This window comes from Artemia sp. Qi Xiang Cuo, chromosome 11, assembly GCF_049724085.1.
Source record: "Artemia sp. Qi Xiang Cuo chromosome 11, ASM4972408v1, whole genome shotgun sequence".
Classification (NCBI taxonomy): domain Eukaryota; kingdom Metazoa; phylum Arthropoda; class Branchiopoda; order Anostraca; family Artemiidae; genus Artemia; species Artemia sp. Qi Xiang Cuo.
In genome coordinates this window covers 49,554,421-49,570,647 of record NC_142804.1, presented here as the reverse complement: position 1 = coordinate 49,570,647, position 16,227 = coordinate 49,554,421, and the positions used below count along the sequence as shown (strand labels likewise).

At 34.9% G+C, this 16,227-nt stretch overlaps 1 protein-coding gene across 4 annotated transcripts in view; it reads right to left on the bottom strand.

Annotated features, from left to right (window-relative positions):
• Positions 1–1,526: 1,526 nt before the first annotated feature.
• LOC148947082 (zwei Ig domain protein zig-8-like) overlaps positions 1,527–16,227 on the bottom strand; it is a 409,223-nt gene continuing 394,522 nt past the window's right edge. For 3 of the 4 annotated variants that reach the window (XM_089097251.1, XM_089097254.1, XM_089097252.1), the window contains one exon: positions 1,527–2,423. In XM_089097251.1, coding sequence (XP_088953377.1) covers positions 2,302–2,423 — 122 coding nt within the window. In that variant the 3' untranslated portion in view covers positions 1,527–2,301. Of the gene's footprint in view, positions 2,424–4,062; positions 4,145–16,227 lie in introns of all 4 variants that reach the window. The other variant, XM_089097253.1, reaches the window with a different exon arrangement.

The following is a 16,227-nucleotide window of genomic DNA, read 5'->3' as shown; positions in this document are numbered from 1 at the left end:
TATTTAAAAATTTTTGAAATAATTATAAATTTGTAAAAAAAAGTCCAATAAGGAATACAAATAATTCAAGGGAGTATGAAACGTTTGGGAAAAGTAGACAACTTCTAAGGATCTTTATTTTACACGTACTATTGCTTATTAGATTTAAACAAAACCATACGTGCTACTTCTTGTAGCAATATGTCTTAAAACTAAGTCTGGAAGGTTTTTTTTTTTGAACGAATAGTCTAAGGATAATCTTTAGCCATAGTTTAACAAGTCGTACATCAAATGTGGATTGATCACAAAGAAAGAGCCCTTACCGGGTTTAAAATATAAGTAAGGGAAAGGTAAGGAAGTGTGTCATAGTCTGCTGTTCTAAAACCCTGTCTAAATTATGGCTTTTCCAGGCCAAGGCGGCGGAATAAAACCAGCAATTCATTCGTCGAAAAACATACTTTTCTGAAAAAAGCCTCTTCAAATGCGCCTGAATTGCCTTTTTGAGCCTTATAAGGAACCAATGGGGACTGGGGCTGCCTAAAAGTAAAAAATTACAGCCTGAAAAAGTCCATAACATTTTTGCCTCAAAAGCCATAATGAAGACTCAGCCAAAGATGACTAGGCCACGTTTTATATATATATATATATATATATATATATATATATATATATATATATATATATATATATATATATATATATATATATATATATATATATATATATATATATATATATATATATATATATATATATATATATATATATATATATATATATATATATATATATATATATATATATATATTAAGGATCAAGGATGACAAATCTTCAAGGTTGCGCTTTTTGGCCATCCACGCAGAGCCAATCGAAAGGAGATTATCTCAGAATGAGGTAGTAACATGTTACAATGAAGATTTGAAGAAAATGGGAACTTTACGGAAGAAGGCAACGAAAGGAGGTTTGAATAGATTGGGTTGAGGAGGTGTTTGCGCAGCTTCGTTGCCCTCAGATAGTTTTGTGTTATAGTGACTTGTTAGCAATAGTAACAGTGGGAGGTAAGGATAATGGTAGAGACAGTTTTCGATCCTTTTTCCCACTATGTTATTCAAAAACAAATTAGTTTGCAATTACTTCTAAATTAGCTTTTTTTTGTCGCTATACCAGATGGAAAAAGCGTTAAAAAATTAATAAGCTAAAAGGTACCCATTTATGGGTTCTAATTAAAAGCGAGTTTTTGGTACTCGGGCAATTGCTCCTTCGAATCTTAAATCGAGGCAGAAGTTTGTATTTCCAGGACCCAAATGCAGCTAAAGTCGTAATAGCAGCTTGCTAATTCCTGGTATACTTTGAAAATTCAATAATATTTTTTTGCCTAAGTTTGAATTTGTTGTCCCAATTCTGTAAGAACGACTGGTCAAACACAAGTGCCGTGCAATTAGAAGAAGATAGCGAATGGATCTCGGGTTGAAGGAGAGGGCGGCTCCTTTGCTTTTTTATACGGAGTAGTGCCTATCATAATTATAAGATAGCCTGGGTCATGTTATTATAAACGAATAGATGTAAATAAAAACATTTTTTTTGACATGTAGCTAAATAGCTACACTAAAACTATTTAACAAAAATAACTACGTATGTGAAAGGATTCCCCTCTCTTCACATCTACTCTTATACCAAAGTTTGAATTTTTTGTTCCAATTCTGTAAGAACAACTGCTCAAACACAGGGCTGTGCAATAAGAATAAGAGAACGTTTGGAGCTTGGCCTGAACGAGAGGGAAGTTTCTCTCATCTTACATTCGAAATACTTAATATTCGCTTTAAGTTTTAATGTTACTCATTAATCTTGTTCGAAAAACTTGTTTTTTTTCGTTCTTAAATTTGACAAGAAAGGATAACAATACGAATGGAGCAACATTTTAATTACAATTTATAAACAATTAATTTGCAAAAATTTAGAAAATATAGTTAAGTTTTTACTAAGAAAGAATGGGTTTGAAATTAAGACTTTCATTCATCCCACTAATTGCTCAAATCACATTTCTAACCACAATTTTGTTGACTAACATTGCGTTCGTTCAATAAATATGAAATCATCATCTCTTTCAGTTCTTCTCAAAATTTCTTATTTGGAGCCTTAATGGTAGCCTGCAGAGTTTAAAAAGGCTTCTTTTTAGTCCAGAAAAGCTTATATGAAGAGGAAAGATATTATTTAGTTTTCAGTGCTTCAGATATTATTTAGTTCATCAGCACTGAATTTTATAGTTGACGTGTAGTTTATCTCTATGGTGAAATGACACTGAATTGTAGTTCACATGAATGGTTAACTAATCGACGTCCTTTTAAATCTTGAAACTAGTTGAAGAAGCAGAAGAAGTATCGCGTGATATTTGCAAGAGGGATAAGATGCAGCATTTTTACCAGATATCGCCGCTGCGGTGTCACCTGCAATAAAAAACGATTTCAGCGCCAAAAAAACAACAAAAAAACAAAACATTTTAACCAATCATTCCATGAGGGTTTGGAGAATACAACAATACTTTTTGTATGACAGCAAGTCCAACTTAAAATATTAGCAAAACTAAAACTGTTCTATGTAAAATTAGGTTTTCATCACCTCAACGTCTTGAGGTAAATAACACAGTATGTCTCTTGATGCAAATACTTTGTTTTTGGTACGTGTAACAATGTTTTCATTGTAGACCCTCGGTTCAAAGTTGTAGCTAAAATGGCTTTTTGCACATTTGTGACTAATACAATTTTGCAAAATAAACTAGTAATATATAAATGTTTACTCTGTAGTATATTGTTTACTGAAAACAAAATGTCAATGAAATGCCAAATCATTCTTTAATTGAAGCTTGTCTGGTCAAAGTTTTCACCAGTTGTTTGCGATTTGCTTTCTTTTGTATATTTTTGAATTACTTCTTACCAATATTTTTATTTGCACCAGTAACATTGCTGAATGTGACAAAACGCAGGTAGCCTATATATATATATATATATATATATATATATATATATATATATATATATATATATATATATATATATATATATATATATATATATATATATATATATATATATATATATATATATATATATATATATATATATATATATATATATATATATATATATATATATATATATATATATATATATATATATATATATATATATATATATATATATATATATATATATATATATATATATATATATATATATGTATATATATATATCTATCAAGGTCTGCGCTTTTTGGCCATCCACGTGGAGCCAATCGAAAGCAGATTATCTCAGAATGAGTAGTAACATGTTACATGTAGTATACATGTTATATATATATATATATATATATATATATATATATATATATATATATATATATATATATATATATATATATATATATATATATATATATATATATATATATATATATATATATATATATATATATATATTATATATATATATATATATATATATATATATATATATATATATATATATATATATATATATATATATATATATATATATATATATATATATATATATATATATATATATATATATATATATATATATATATATATATATATATATATATATATATATATATATATATATATATATATATATATATATATATATATATATATATATATATATATATATATATATATATATATATATATATATATATATATATATATATATATATATATATATATATTAGGTGGATGCATATTTAGGTGTTTTTGTGTAGTATAGTAGTTATTAGATAGGTAGTATATGTTATATGTATATGTTATATATATATATGTGTGTGTGTGTGTGTGTGTGTGTGTGTGTGTGTGTGTGTATATATATATATATATATATATATATATATATATATATATATATGTAAATAATTGGGAAAATCATCTAAAACAAAAATAAAAAGATCGAATTAGTAAAGAAAGAAGTTAGTAAAGAATCAAAGTACAGAAAAGTTGTTAGACTATCAAAACATCTTAGTATGTTTGTTTTGACGCTACAAGTTGTTCATATTAAAATCAACCCTCACGTCTAAACACTAATGTGAAGTTCTCGCACCAAAAACTCGGTTATAGCCAATTTTTCAGTTCCAAACATTTCATGGCAATGACCTGAAATTAAAGAGCGACTCGTATTAATAGGAACAGCTATAAAAAAGGATGTTTATTAAAATATATACACAAAATTTGCTGTTCAAAATGATTCCACATTTCTAAAATTATTGAAGTTTAAAGTGAGCTATTTCTATGATTTTAGAAAAGACAGAAACATTCTCAAAAATATAGGTAGCGGTCATATGAAAAGGATGGTCGCAGATGCATTTTTATTTGTTTGTTTCCAAGGCTGGTCTCACTGAGCAAATGGTCGTAGATTGTTGGTAGAGGCCTTGTCTGAACAGAAATATTTAGTTCAAATACCTTATAGGAATAAAAAAATATGGGTATTTGATTCTGAGTCGAAGATCCTTCCGTGCCGTACCAACACACACACGAACTAAGCTACTACTACTAGTAACAACTCATTTTAGTACCAAGACGCAAGTAGCATCCCCATAGGCACTTAAAGCACGCCCATAGCGAGTATACTATTTGAGCTACTATCCCTCTCGAGACGTTATCACGCACACCTGGGTCTTGAGCAACACTTAAGTACACTTGTATGGCATAGTGCACGTGATTATTACGTAATAGGGGTTTTTTGTTTACTTATGCAATTATTTTCTTCAAGATTTCTTTGGTTGATATGCTAAATGTTTAAAAACCTATGAGGACCAGGAAAAACCCTCAGGGGCCTGCTATATCAAAATTCAAACACAGACGTTACGTCATAGGTTTTTCGTTAATTGTTTAAAAACTTAGGGGTTTAGCGGAAAAACCTTCTGAGGGCCCCCAAGTAGGAATATAGTCCAAATTGATTATAACCCTATATTTTTCGACTTTACGTACAGGGCATTTGTTTTCATTGTTGATAGTAGACAAACGGATTTCCCGTTATTTCCAGGAACAAAAGGTGAGGCGTTATGTGATCCTGTATAGATTTTTCAAGAACAATGATGATCCGTTATACAATGGTTTGCTTACTCGCATAGCGGGCCCGAGTAATTTTCCTGGTTCTGGGGAGTATAAAACCTGATGCTAGAGGGGGAACTTTATCCGGCTACCTATAGCAATGAGTACTAATACACCAAGGAATTTTAAAAAAGAATGGAAGTCTGCTTATATGCAAATAAACCTATATGTGTATTAAGGATACCCCCCTACCAGAAAAGGGTTCAGATTATGCTCAAATAATATCAAGTATAATTCTCTAAATTGAATAACAAATATAACAAAATTGAATAACAAATATTAAATCGCATTGAAGCTTAGTTCATCAGCTGGATAAACATGACATAAAAAATATATACGCTAGCCCTTAATTATACCACCTGTCAGGTGAAGGGTTAGTTTCTAACAAATACATGGCGTTAAGCTAATGGATAAAGTTTCATCTTTTTGTCTGGTAAATTTGAATGCTTTCAGCAGGCTAAATCTTTGCGTAAAATGATGTAAAAGAGGCATGCTATATTTACACTAAGTCTTTGATTTTTCAGGGGGGTGGAGGAGGTTATGATTACTATTAGTCGACCTTTATTCATGGAAGGGACAAATACCGAGCGGTAATTAGTTACCAAAAAGGGTTGCTTTTAACAGCTGCTTTTGTCTGCAAAATTGGATTGTTTTTAGTTAGTTAAATCTGATCGGAAAAGTGTAACTTATTTACGCATTAAATTAAGGCGTGTAGAAGATTTGTCCCATTGTAAATAAAAAAAGATAAACCCGTGTCTTTTTTACTATAATAATTAATTATCTCGTAAGGCCCCTCCTCCTCTACAAGAATGAGGGGTCATTATGCAGTCATTTTGAAGCCATATTTTTCGATTATGCACGGTTTATTAAACTTGAATTTAAAAAAAGGGGTATGATGAAACTAGGGAAACCAGATTTATTATTGTTTTCAAAATATTCTTCTATTACATTTAAGTATTATTGTATAAGACCTTTGTAGCTCAAGAACGGTGTCATATAAAATTTTTGTGGCTAAAATGCAAAATAGGTGTGAGTAATAGTATTTTTTCTTTACTATAACATGTGAAAATAAATGTATTATAATCCTTTGTTTCATGGAAAACTAAAATTTATTTTCTATTTCAGGATAATTCTGAGCGAGGTCCACCTCCCAGCAAGAGGGCAAGGGCAGGAGTAGCCCCAACCACGCAAAGTGGTGAGAATGCGGTCACTTCAGTGCTCCAAAATACAAAACGAAGATACGGGACCTTCACTATTTTCTGCTTAATAAAAGGGGATATAACTAGGATCTTGCTGCTTCTAAAATTAATGCATTCTTTTAGCGATTAACTCTACGTTTTGAAAATAAGAGCTTTTCAGCGCCCTGTTTTCTAGAGGGGTTAACTTGAAATTACGCCCCTTGTTATTTTTTTCAATGAAACGCAGCTATATGAAATCTATTTTAGTAGCGTTTTAGTCTTGAAAGGGGGCCATGCCCTTATCTCTAAGAGGTGGTTTGAGCTCATTATCCTTCAGATTAATATTCTTGTTTTTAGCTTAAAGTCATAATTGTTTCAGGGGGTAACAATTTTTTTTTCATATTCCTGAAAACTATGAAGAATGGATCAATCAGCTAGTCATCGATTTTTATGGTGAAGAAGCTGCACGAGCGGGCAATAAAACTACCATCTGCTCCGTAAGTATTTTAAGACTCGTAATTTCAACGGGGGATTATGTAATACCTGAAGCGTAAAGAGGACGGGGGCAACTATCCCACATTTATTGGTAATTTTTTATCCTTACAATTTTAACTGCTAGTGTGGGATCTCTAGATCCAAATGGACACCTTAGCCCCATTTATGGAATAATTTAAGGGTCTTAAACCTTTACTTGTTAGTGTGGTCTTAACATATCCGAACGGCCACATTGCTCCTTCAAGAAATTTCAGACTAATATTATATCCTTTTACAGCCTAATATAAATTCGTTTTTAGGATGATATCAAAAGTGTTTCAATGGGCTAATAAGCTCTGATTATTCTTAGGTTCACATACCTGCATTAACAGGTACACCAGGTCCTTCATTGATAAATATTGTTGCCACCAGTGCAATTTCACGACAGTCTATGTACGGGCCCCATGGAAATTGAACGTTAGGGGGATTTTAGTCCGGAAGTGAGCCCTTTTAGTTTACCTTCCCCCAATTTGTATTTTAGACAATTCCATGAGGGATCTCGGCCTCGATATGGAATTTTTAGACTGTCTGCTAGACCAAACACCACCTAAAAGGGTCGACAGGGTACTGGAAGACACAAGTGCCCGCACCTCACAGAGACCCCTTCAACTCACTCACAAGTGGTAGTGTTCATTGGGATTCAGTTGACATAATCCACTCCTAATTGGGCAAGATTCGGGTCCTTCTAGAAAAACAGATTCAGGAGGGGGAGGTGCTATATCATAAAGGCATCTATTGCTCACAGCATGTTGTTTTTAAATGAAAAGTCAGGTGAGGTGTACTCGCAAAAAGTGCAAACGGAAATGCAGACATTGCATCCGGACTTCCATAAATTTGAGGGTTTTTTTTTGTTAATGGGTGGGAAATGTTTTAATAGGGTAAAAAATTATAATTAGAAGGGGAGTGGCTCAATAGTTTTGTCTATCGAAAATTTAGATCTTAATGTTAAAAAATTTAAAAAGGAATTTGTTTTAAGAGGCGTAGGGAAAGGGAGGTTGTAAAATATAATGAAGATTTAAAGGAGTGTAAATGTTTACATTGCTTTCGTTTCGATACGGTCTGAGAGTGCTTCAAGTACTTGGTCCTTGTCGAAGCCCATAAACACCAGAAATCAGATGCCACTAAGACACTTTTGGACTATTTGGCTGTTATTGGAGGTGGGGAGGTGGCAGAGATTCCTAAAGTAAATTTTTACTGTTTAAATGGGCAAAATCCTCTTTGTACCTCAAATGTACACTCAAAAGGGCCCACTTGTTTATCCACAAGTTCCATGAGTTGCAAACCTTCTCCCAGCAATGGGTTAAATTGCATGGTGATGCAGAACACTATCGCGGGAGGATCCTCTATAGTAGGACAACTGCGTCAGGGCGTAAGATCCAGGTTTATGGACAACGGCCTCTGTAAAGGGCTGCCTAGACCCTTTCGGGGTACCTGCAAGAATGGGGACCTTGCGGTCAACTCTATTCTTACTTGAGGAGTGGCGCCCCTCGAGGAAATTATAGCCTAGCAAATGACGCAGCATTTGCACGGAATTCTGATTAATGGATAATTCTTCTGGGCTTGGTCTATTTTGACGAGCGTTTTCGGGCTGAAAAACCTCTTCCTAGCTAATTTATCTATTACGGTTCGCCTCCCCGTACTAGCATAATATTTGTAGGCATGAATATATAATGAGTCGGAGGTAATAGGCTTGAGATTGTCTGTGCAGGATTTCGACTCTTGTTGATAGAAGAGCATCACCCAGCGCTGAAAACCATGTTATGACCAAGATGTGCCCAGGATTGCACAAAGCCTCCAGTCATGGAGCTCCTAGGGACTTCTTGCTGTCCGGTTCTAAGCCAGCTTAAGCACTTCGGTGTAGACTTGAGAAGATATGTGATCCCCGTCCTGCACTGGTATCCAGGATCATTGCTTTTCCTGAGGCGAAAAAAATTTCAATGATTTAAAGAACATGAAAATTGGAACTTGGAATGTTACGACATTAAAAAATGACTATCGTATCGACATTTTGACTGACGAATTCAGACGATTCGAACTAGATCTATTAGGAGTTTCAGAAACTCATATCCCAGGGGTAGGAAGCATGAAATTAGAGGATATAGAATTTGTTTACTCAGGTAGGAAGAATGGGTTACATAGACAGGAAGTAGGGCTAATGATGAATAAGGAAGCTGCTAAGTCTTTTTTAGGCTGGGATGGTATTAATAATAGAATACTAATTGCTCATTTTATGACTAATAAGTTCAAGGTATCAGTTATAGTAGTATACGTCCCTGTAGAACCGACTGATGGAGATACTAGTGACTCAGATGAATTCTACTTACAGTTACAGGAGCAAATAGACAAGGTCCCACGTAGAAATATGATGTTAGTGCTGGGAGATTTTAACGCCCAGGTTGGTAGAAATATGGATAGATGGTATCCCAGCTTAGGTAAATTTGGTGTAGGAAAAGAAAACAGTAATGGATACAGACTTTTGCAATTTTGTAGGTATAACAATCTAGTTATAACCAATACGGTGTTTGGTCATAAAATGGCTCATAAGCTAACATGGTATTCACGTGATGGTAAGACAGCAAACCTTATTGATTATGTTATAGTAAATCGAAGACTGGTTGGATCAATACAAGATACTAGGGTATATAGGAGTGCTGTTATTGATGTTAAAAGTAAAGATCACCATCTAGTAGTGTCAAGGGTTAATTTAAAGCTGAAATATCGGAAGGGTAATTACCTCCCGGGAAGTTATGATGTTAGTAGACTCCAGGATGAGAATTTGAGAGAAACTTTCCAGGAACAGTTGAACGCTAAAATTGAGAGTTTAAAATTTGATAATGTGGAAGATGGTTGGAATAATTTTAGAAAAATAATTTGTGAAGTTGCTGAAGGTGTATTAGGGAAGAAAGCTAGAACTGTAGCTAAGAATATTAGTGAAAAAGCTTTAAGTTTAATAGAAAGGAGAAAGGACTTGTACAAGAATTATCTGAGTGATAGATCACATGAAAACAAAAGAAATGTAAAGAAAGTGGAGAAAGCATTGAAATATGAACTAAGGAGGTGTGAAGTGGAGGCCATGGATAAAATTGCCGAGGATTTAGAAGATGCAGCTAGACGGCATAATAGTAAAATATTGTACTGGCACGTTAACAAATTGAGAGGTAGTAGTCAATCCGGACTTGTCCCAGTTAAAGATAGGAATGGGGTGGCAATTAGCGATAAGACAAAAGCTAAAGCAAGATGGGCCGAACATTTTGAGAATTTGCTTAACCGAGATAGAGTTGCAGGAAAAAATATAGAGGAAAATGAAAAAGTTTGTGATACCTTGGATGTGAAGGAAGATTTGTTTTGTGAGGAGGAATTAGAAACAGTACTAAAAGGATTAAAGAATAATAAGGCTCCAGGTGCTGATAGGGTAGTAAATGAGTTTCTTAAATATGGTGGCTCTTAGGTTAGAAATAAGTTATTGGAGATTATGAATATGATGTTTGAAAAAGGGGAAGTACCTAATGATTTTAGGAAAACCTTAATTAAGCCACTTTATAAGAAAGGTGATAAAAGTGAGTGTGGTAATTATCGAGGCATTAGTCTGGTCTCTGTAGGTAGCAAATTGCTTAGTAATATGATACTTTTTAGACTGAGAGATGCCGTAGACAAAGTTTTAAGAGAAGAGCAGTGCGGTTTTAGAAAAGGTAGAGGATGTGTTGACCAAATTTTCACTCTTAGGTTAATAATTGAGAAGTGCCTAAGTTTTCAAACACCTTTGGTCCTCAGTTTTATAGATTATGAGCAAGCGTTCGATTTTGTTGATAGAGGAGCTTTAGTAAAGGTTTTATCCTTGTATGGTATACCAGACAAATACATTAAAGTGTTTAGTGCTATGTACGAGAATAACACTGCTGCGGTTAAGGTAGGAAATGAGGTTAGCAGCTGGTTTTGTATTAAATCAGGAGTTAAGCAGGATTGTGTTCTATCCCCCTTTATATGGATTATTTTGATGGACTTTGTTGTAAGGAGCACAGGAAAGGCAATGGGAGACCACGGAATCAAATGGGGAGGAAAAAGTCTCCTGGACTTGGATTATGCTGATGATTTAAGCATCCTAGATGAAAGTGTGAGCAAAATGAATGAAGTCTTAGAGGCTTTGCGAGTTCAGGGTGCTAGTATTGGTTTGAAAATTAATGTTAGGAAGACCAAGTCACTAAGGCTAGGAATAAGTGAAGATGAAAAGGTGACGTTGGGTAATGAAAAGATTGATCAGGTGGGCAGTTTCACTTACCTTGGTAGTATTATTAGTAAAGATGGTGGGAGCAGTGAAGATGTTCAAAATAGAATAGCCAAGGCTCAGGGTGTTTTTTCACAGTTAAAAAAAGTCTGGAAGAATGGGAAGATAAGTCTGCAAACCAAGATTAGAATCTTAGAAGCTACAGTGATGACAGTGGTCAAATATGGCTCTGAAGCATGGACGCTCCGAAAAGCGGATGAAGATTTGCTAGACGTTTTCCAGAGAAATTGCTTAAGGATTGTTCTGGGTACCCGGCTGACTGACCGTATTTCAAACAATAGGCTATACGAAAAATGTGGTTCAATACCGCTTTCTAGGTCTATAATGAAAGAAAGGTTGAGGTGGTTAGGGCATGTTGTTCGGATGAAGGATGACAGATTGCCGAAGATTGTTCTTTTAGGTCAGCCATCTGGGGCTAAACGGAAGGCAGGTCGTCCCCGTCTGGGTTGGGAGGACGTCATAAAGAAAGATTTAAAGGAAATGGGAACTTCGTGGGCGGGTGTAAAAAGGGAGGCTTTGAATAGATTGGGGTGGAGGAGGAGCGTGCGTAGCTGTGTTGGCCTCAGGCGGCTTGGTGCTGCGATGAGTTGTTAGTAGTAGTAGTAGTAGTAATGGACATTTAAAGATTGGTTTTACTTTTTTACAAAACGAAATAGACTATGAAGAGGGGGAAAGTAAAGACGAAAAGGGGATTATATATTCAGTGATGTTCCCGTCAATCGAATTGGTGAAACATTGGGTATGCCATCTCTACGAGCCTCCCAGTGCAATTGGACATTTGAATCTGATGCAAATTACGTAATGAGTTAAACGTAAAACAGCACTTGGGGCACAGTAAGTGTCATGGATACCAATCTGTGGAGATAGTCGCGGGTGTCAATGCCATTTTGCTATCCAAAATTTTCAAAATTCGTTCCTGTAGAGCGACAAGGTGGTATTAGCTATCGAAGCCAATCTCATTGAGGTGCACGATTCATCAAACTCGAATCTTGTTAAACAGCACGAACCCATTGCAGAGGTAGAGGTATTTTAGACATTCGGTGGGGAAGATTGCGTAGTTGCAGGTATGGTTGCACTTAATAAACAGCCAATAAGTCAATTTCATGGCTGCGCAACGTAAGTAACCCAATGACTATCACCAAAGAACGAGTTGCCAATTAAAAATAAAGAAATGTATTGTAATGGAAATTGTTTGTAAAGGGAAATTTGTTGAGGGTAGTGGGGAAACGTCAGTCCGTGACAATGACCATTTAAGTAATCTTATTTTATCCGGGGGACTAACTTGCGTGAACTGGCACACAAATCTTGTAATTTAAGCGTGAAACAGGAATACTTTCTTCCGGGTTATTTATACAATCCCAAATATAATTTTAAATTCATTTTACCAGCGTTGGAACATTTGCAGAAAGGTGCAGTTGTAGATGGTGCATAGGTAGATGGGCGAAGTAGATCAAAGAAGTTGCTGCTCTTAAAATTCTATTTGAAAACAATAGCACGCATTAGAATAAAATCCGTTTCTTAGATTCATATAGTTTTCCCCCAAATTCTTACGGCAATTAATTTAAATACAAAAAAGTGACAATTTTAATAGTTTTTCACTCCATAAACATCGCTTTCCAGATGATGAAATGTATGATTTACTGACGAGTAACGGCATATACCCCTAAGATTACTACACCTCCACCTCGAGGCTACGTGAGGAAAAGCTGCTCACCATCTAAGCCTTTTATTATTCACTTCACGATCATCAATTTACCACTGCCAACTCTGAATTTGCTAAAAAAAAAGATTGGGCCAAGGCAGGGTGTAAAAATAGGGAGGATTATTATAAAATGTATGTTGCAAGTGATGTGTTGACGTTGTTGAATATTGTTTGTAAAAACACGGATAAAATCTATGAGGAATTTGGGTTTGATTATTTTTCAACTCGTCATTTGGTGATGGATTTAATTCTTAAAATCAATAACGAAAAAATAGGTCTGATTACCGACATGGATCAGCACTTATTTGTAGAGAGTCCATACGGGGAGGCATGTTTTTCATGGTGATCGTATCCTGAAAACCGATCCAACTGGACAATGCACCGTAGAAAACTCGAATGCGGTTTCCTGGATATGAACTCCCTTTATCCTTCGGCAATGTCTCACTACTGTTTGCCCTGTGGGAATTGCTTATGGCTAAAGAATCCTTGTGATCCAGGTTTCCCCAACATTTCCTCTATTGAGAAGACTGGACCACATGGATGGTTTTTAGAAATTGATGGTGAAAAACCATTAGTACTTCATGACTCGTTAAAGGATTTTTTGTCTGTGCATAAACAGACTGGTCAATAGGGATTCATTGAGTCCCTATTTGGTAGAAGACGGGGGTATGCACGGAACATCTTCAAAACAAAAGCTTATTGCTGACATTCACCCGAAAGGGAAAATTGGCGAACATCACGTTCCCTTGCGGTGGATGCTGGCCGACGGTTTCAAGGTCACAAATGCTCATAGAATCCTCAAGTTCTAGAGCCATATATGAAGACGTTTACAGTACCTTTGTCAGTAAACGTTCTTAGGCAAAAACGAAGGTTGAATATGAAATCTTTAAGCTCATTTTAAATTCAGCCTTCGGTAAGATTGTTTACCTTCTGCGTGTGAGTATGCACCATAGGAGTAGTTGTAACTTTTTAACCGACCCAATAAAATTTGCCCAAATAACTGCCGATCTGAATTTCACATCGTTCAAAATGATAGACTCATTTATGGTCCTTTTGCATAAGAAAAAGAAGTGTAATTAAAAAAAATATTGCATCTGGTGGCGTAATGTTAGAAATTTCAAACAAACTCGGAATTTTATTACAATGTGTATAAACTGCAAGGGTCGGGGAAGGGACAAATTCAATTGTATTTTGGAGGCACTGATTCACTTCTGTTAAAAGTTAAAACAGACAATCTGTTGGACGATTCGGAAAAGGGTGAGATCATTAGCTTTCGATTCGACTATACCAACTAGGACGAGCCCATTTATTCAGAGTTAGTGAAGTGCTAGGCCCAAAAGTTTTTTTTTCAGATTCCGAGACGGGGAGTGACTTGATATCTCACGGTGTGCTTTCAAGTCCGAAGGTGTACAGTGTGCTAACGCTCAATAAAGATATCGTCTACAGGGAAGTGTCCACACACTATGTAAAGGGAAATTATGACATGAGTGCTTATAGAAACAGTTTAAAGAATAATTTAATTCCAAGACCGAGTGTCATGGCCATTCGCTCTTTAAAATTTATAAACTATAGAGTTAGAGTTGAGAAAAATTCCATGTAATCTAAATCAGGCGAAGTCTATGTGTGCGCAGACGGTGTGAGAGTACTACCACACAGTCTATACCTTACTTCAGATCGAGAAGTTTGTGTAGAGTATTAGACAGTGTCGGTCTGGGGAAAGTTCGATAGTTGGTGAGAGGAAGGTCCGTTTTTCTACCCCAACTTTTTTCCTCTTTTTCCATCCAAACAATTTCCAGCACAGGAGTGTGTTTTATAGTGTTTCTTATAAGTTTTACTTTTTTGCGCAACGCGGAATCGTTGTATTTTAAAATGTGTTTAAAATTATACTATGAATTTACATACACCCCAGGCCCGCCAACACCCACTGGGCCCAGCCTTCAGCCACCGCAGAGGTCGCCATATCCTTTTGGGGGATTCTTCTTGTCCGTACCTCCGGATGAGACCCTTTTTGAGTGCTTTTTAAATATTAACATGCTTTTAAGTGCCTATGTAAGTATTTTTCCGCGCTTTTTAATGTTGTTTAATTCCCAAGCATATATTTAAGTATGTTTTAAAAATTTGTAGTGCATTTAATTATTTATAAAATCTGTATTTCCTTTGTGTCTTTTTGGGTATTTATTCAATAGATTAATGTTAGGTTTGGCTAGTTCAGTTATTAATGTTAGATTCGGTAATTAACGTTAGATTCGGTTTTTTGACAGTGAGAATAGCAATATGTATCAATTAAAACTCCATTCAGATCATTTCTTTGCGGACCTTCAATGTCTGGCAAAACAACACTTTTAACGAAAATAATTCAAAGTCGGGATAAAAAATTTTTAGAAAACCCAAAAAACATATATTATTGTTATAGTGTGTGGCAAAAGTCCTATGATAAAATAAAGATTGTTGTACCAGACATAAAATTCATACGAGGACTTGAAGTGTTTAATACAATTGAACTAAATTCGTTGTTCATTACTGATGATTTAGCTGGATCCATTGAAGAAGGGTCTCAAGAGATGTTAAGTTATTCACGATTCGACCTCACCATGAAAAATTTCCATAACCGTTGTTTTCCACAGTCTCTTTCATCACAGAAAATCTATGAGAACATTTGCTTCAAATTGTACTTACTATATCATCTATAGGATTGTTCGTAATTCAAGTTCTCTCAAAACTTTAAACAAACAAATATATCGTGGTGAACCGAAATTTTCACTCTCGGTAAACAATCAGGGTAGAAATAAACCATAGGGTTACATTCTATTTGATTTCAGTCAAAACACGCCCAAAGAGTGTCGTGCAGCCAATGATATTTTTGGCACTGAAATTACTGTATATATACCAGTGAACAGTAAATAGGCTCATTAATCACCACAATTATATTGAAGAAGCTACATAGAAATGGACATTTATTTTCCGTCCTAGCTAATTCAAAACCTCGACTTGGGAAGGCTATACTCAAACACGGCATTGACAATGATTTCAGTGATCTCCTATCTGAGCTTTGTTTGAATTTAACTGAAGACGATGTTCAACCGCTAGAAGTAGTTAAACAACGGACAAAGCAACATCGTTTATTTGTACTTGCCCTGGCTAGCAAAAATAAGGGAAAGGGTTTTACAAGAAAACAGCTTGTTCAAGCGTGGGGTGGCTTCTTTTCATTGTTATTGCCACTAATTACAGGACTTGATAACAGTTTTTTCTAGAAAATGGCCAAACCTTGCAAATTGACGGCAATAGAACTCACCTTCTGACAAAAAGAGCAATTTGAAGATAATCTTGATAAATTTATTGTTTCACCAAATCTCAGGTCCTGCGCGTGACCCCTCAAAGAGCGCTTAAAATTACGACAAAACGGAAAAGGTTTTAAATCACGAGACACAAA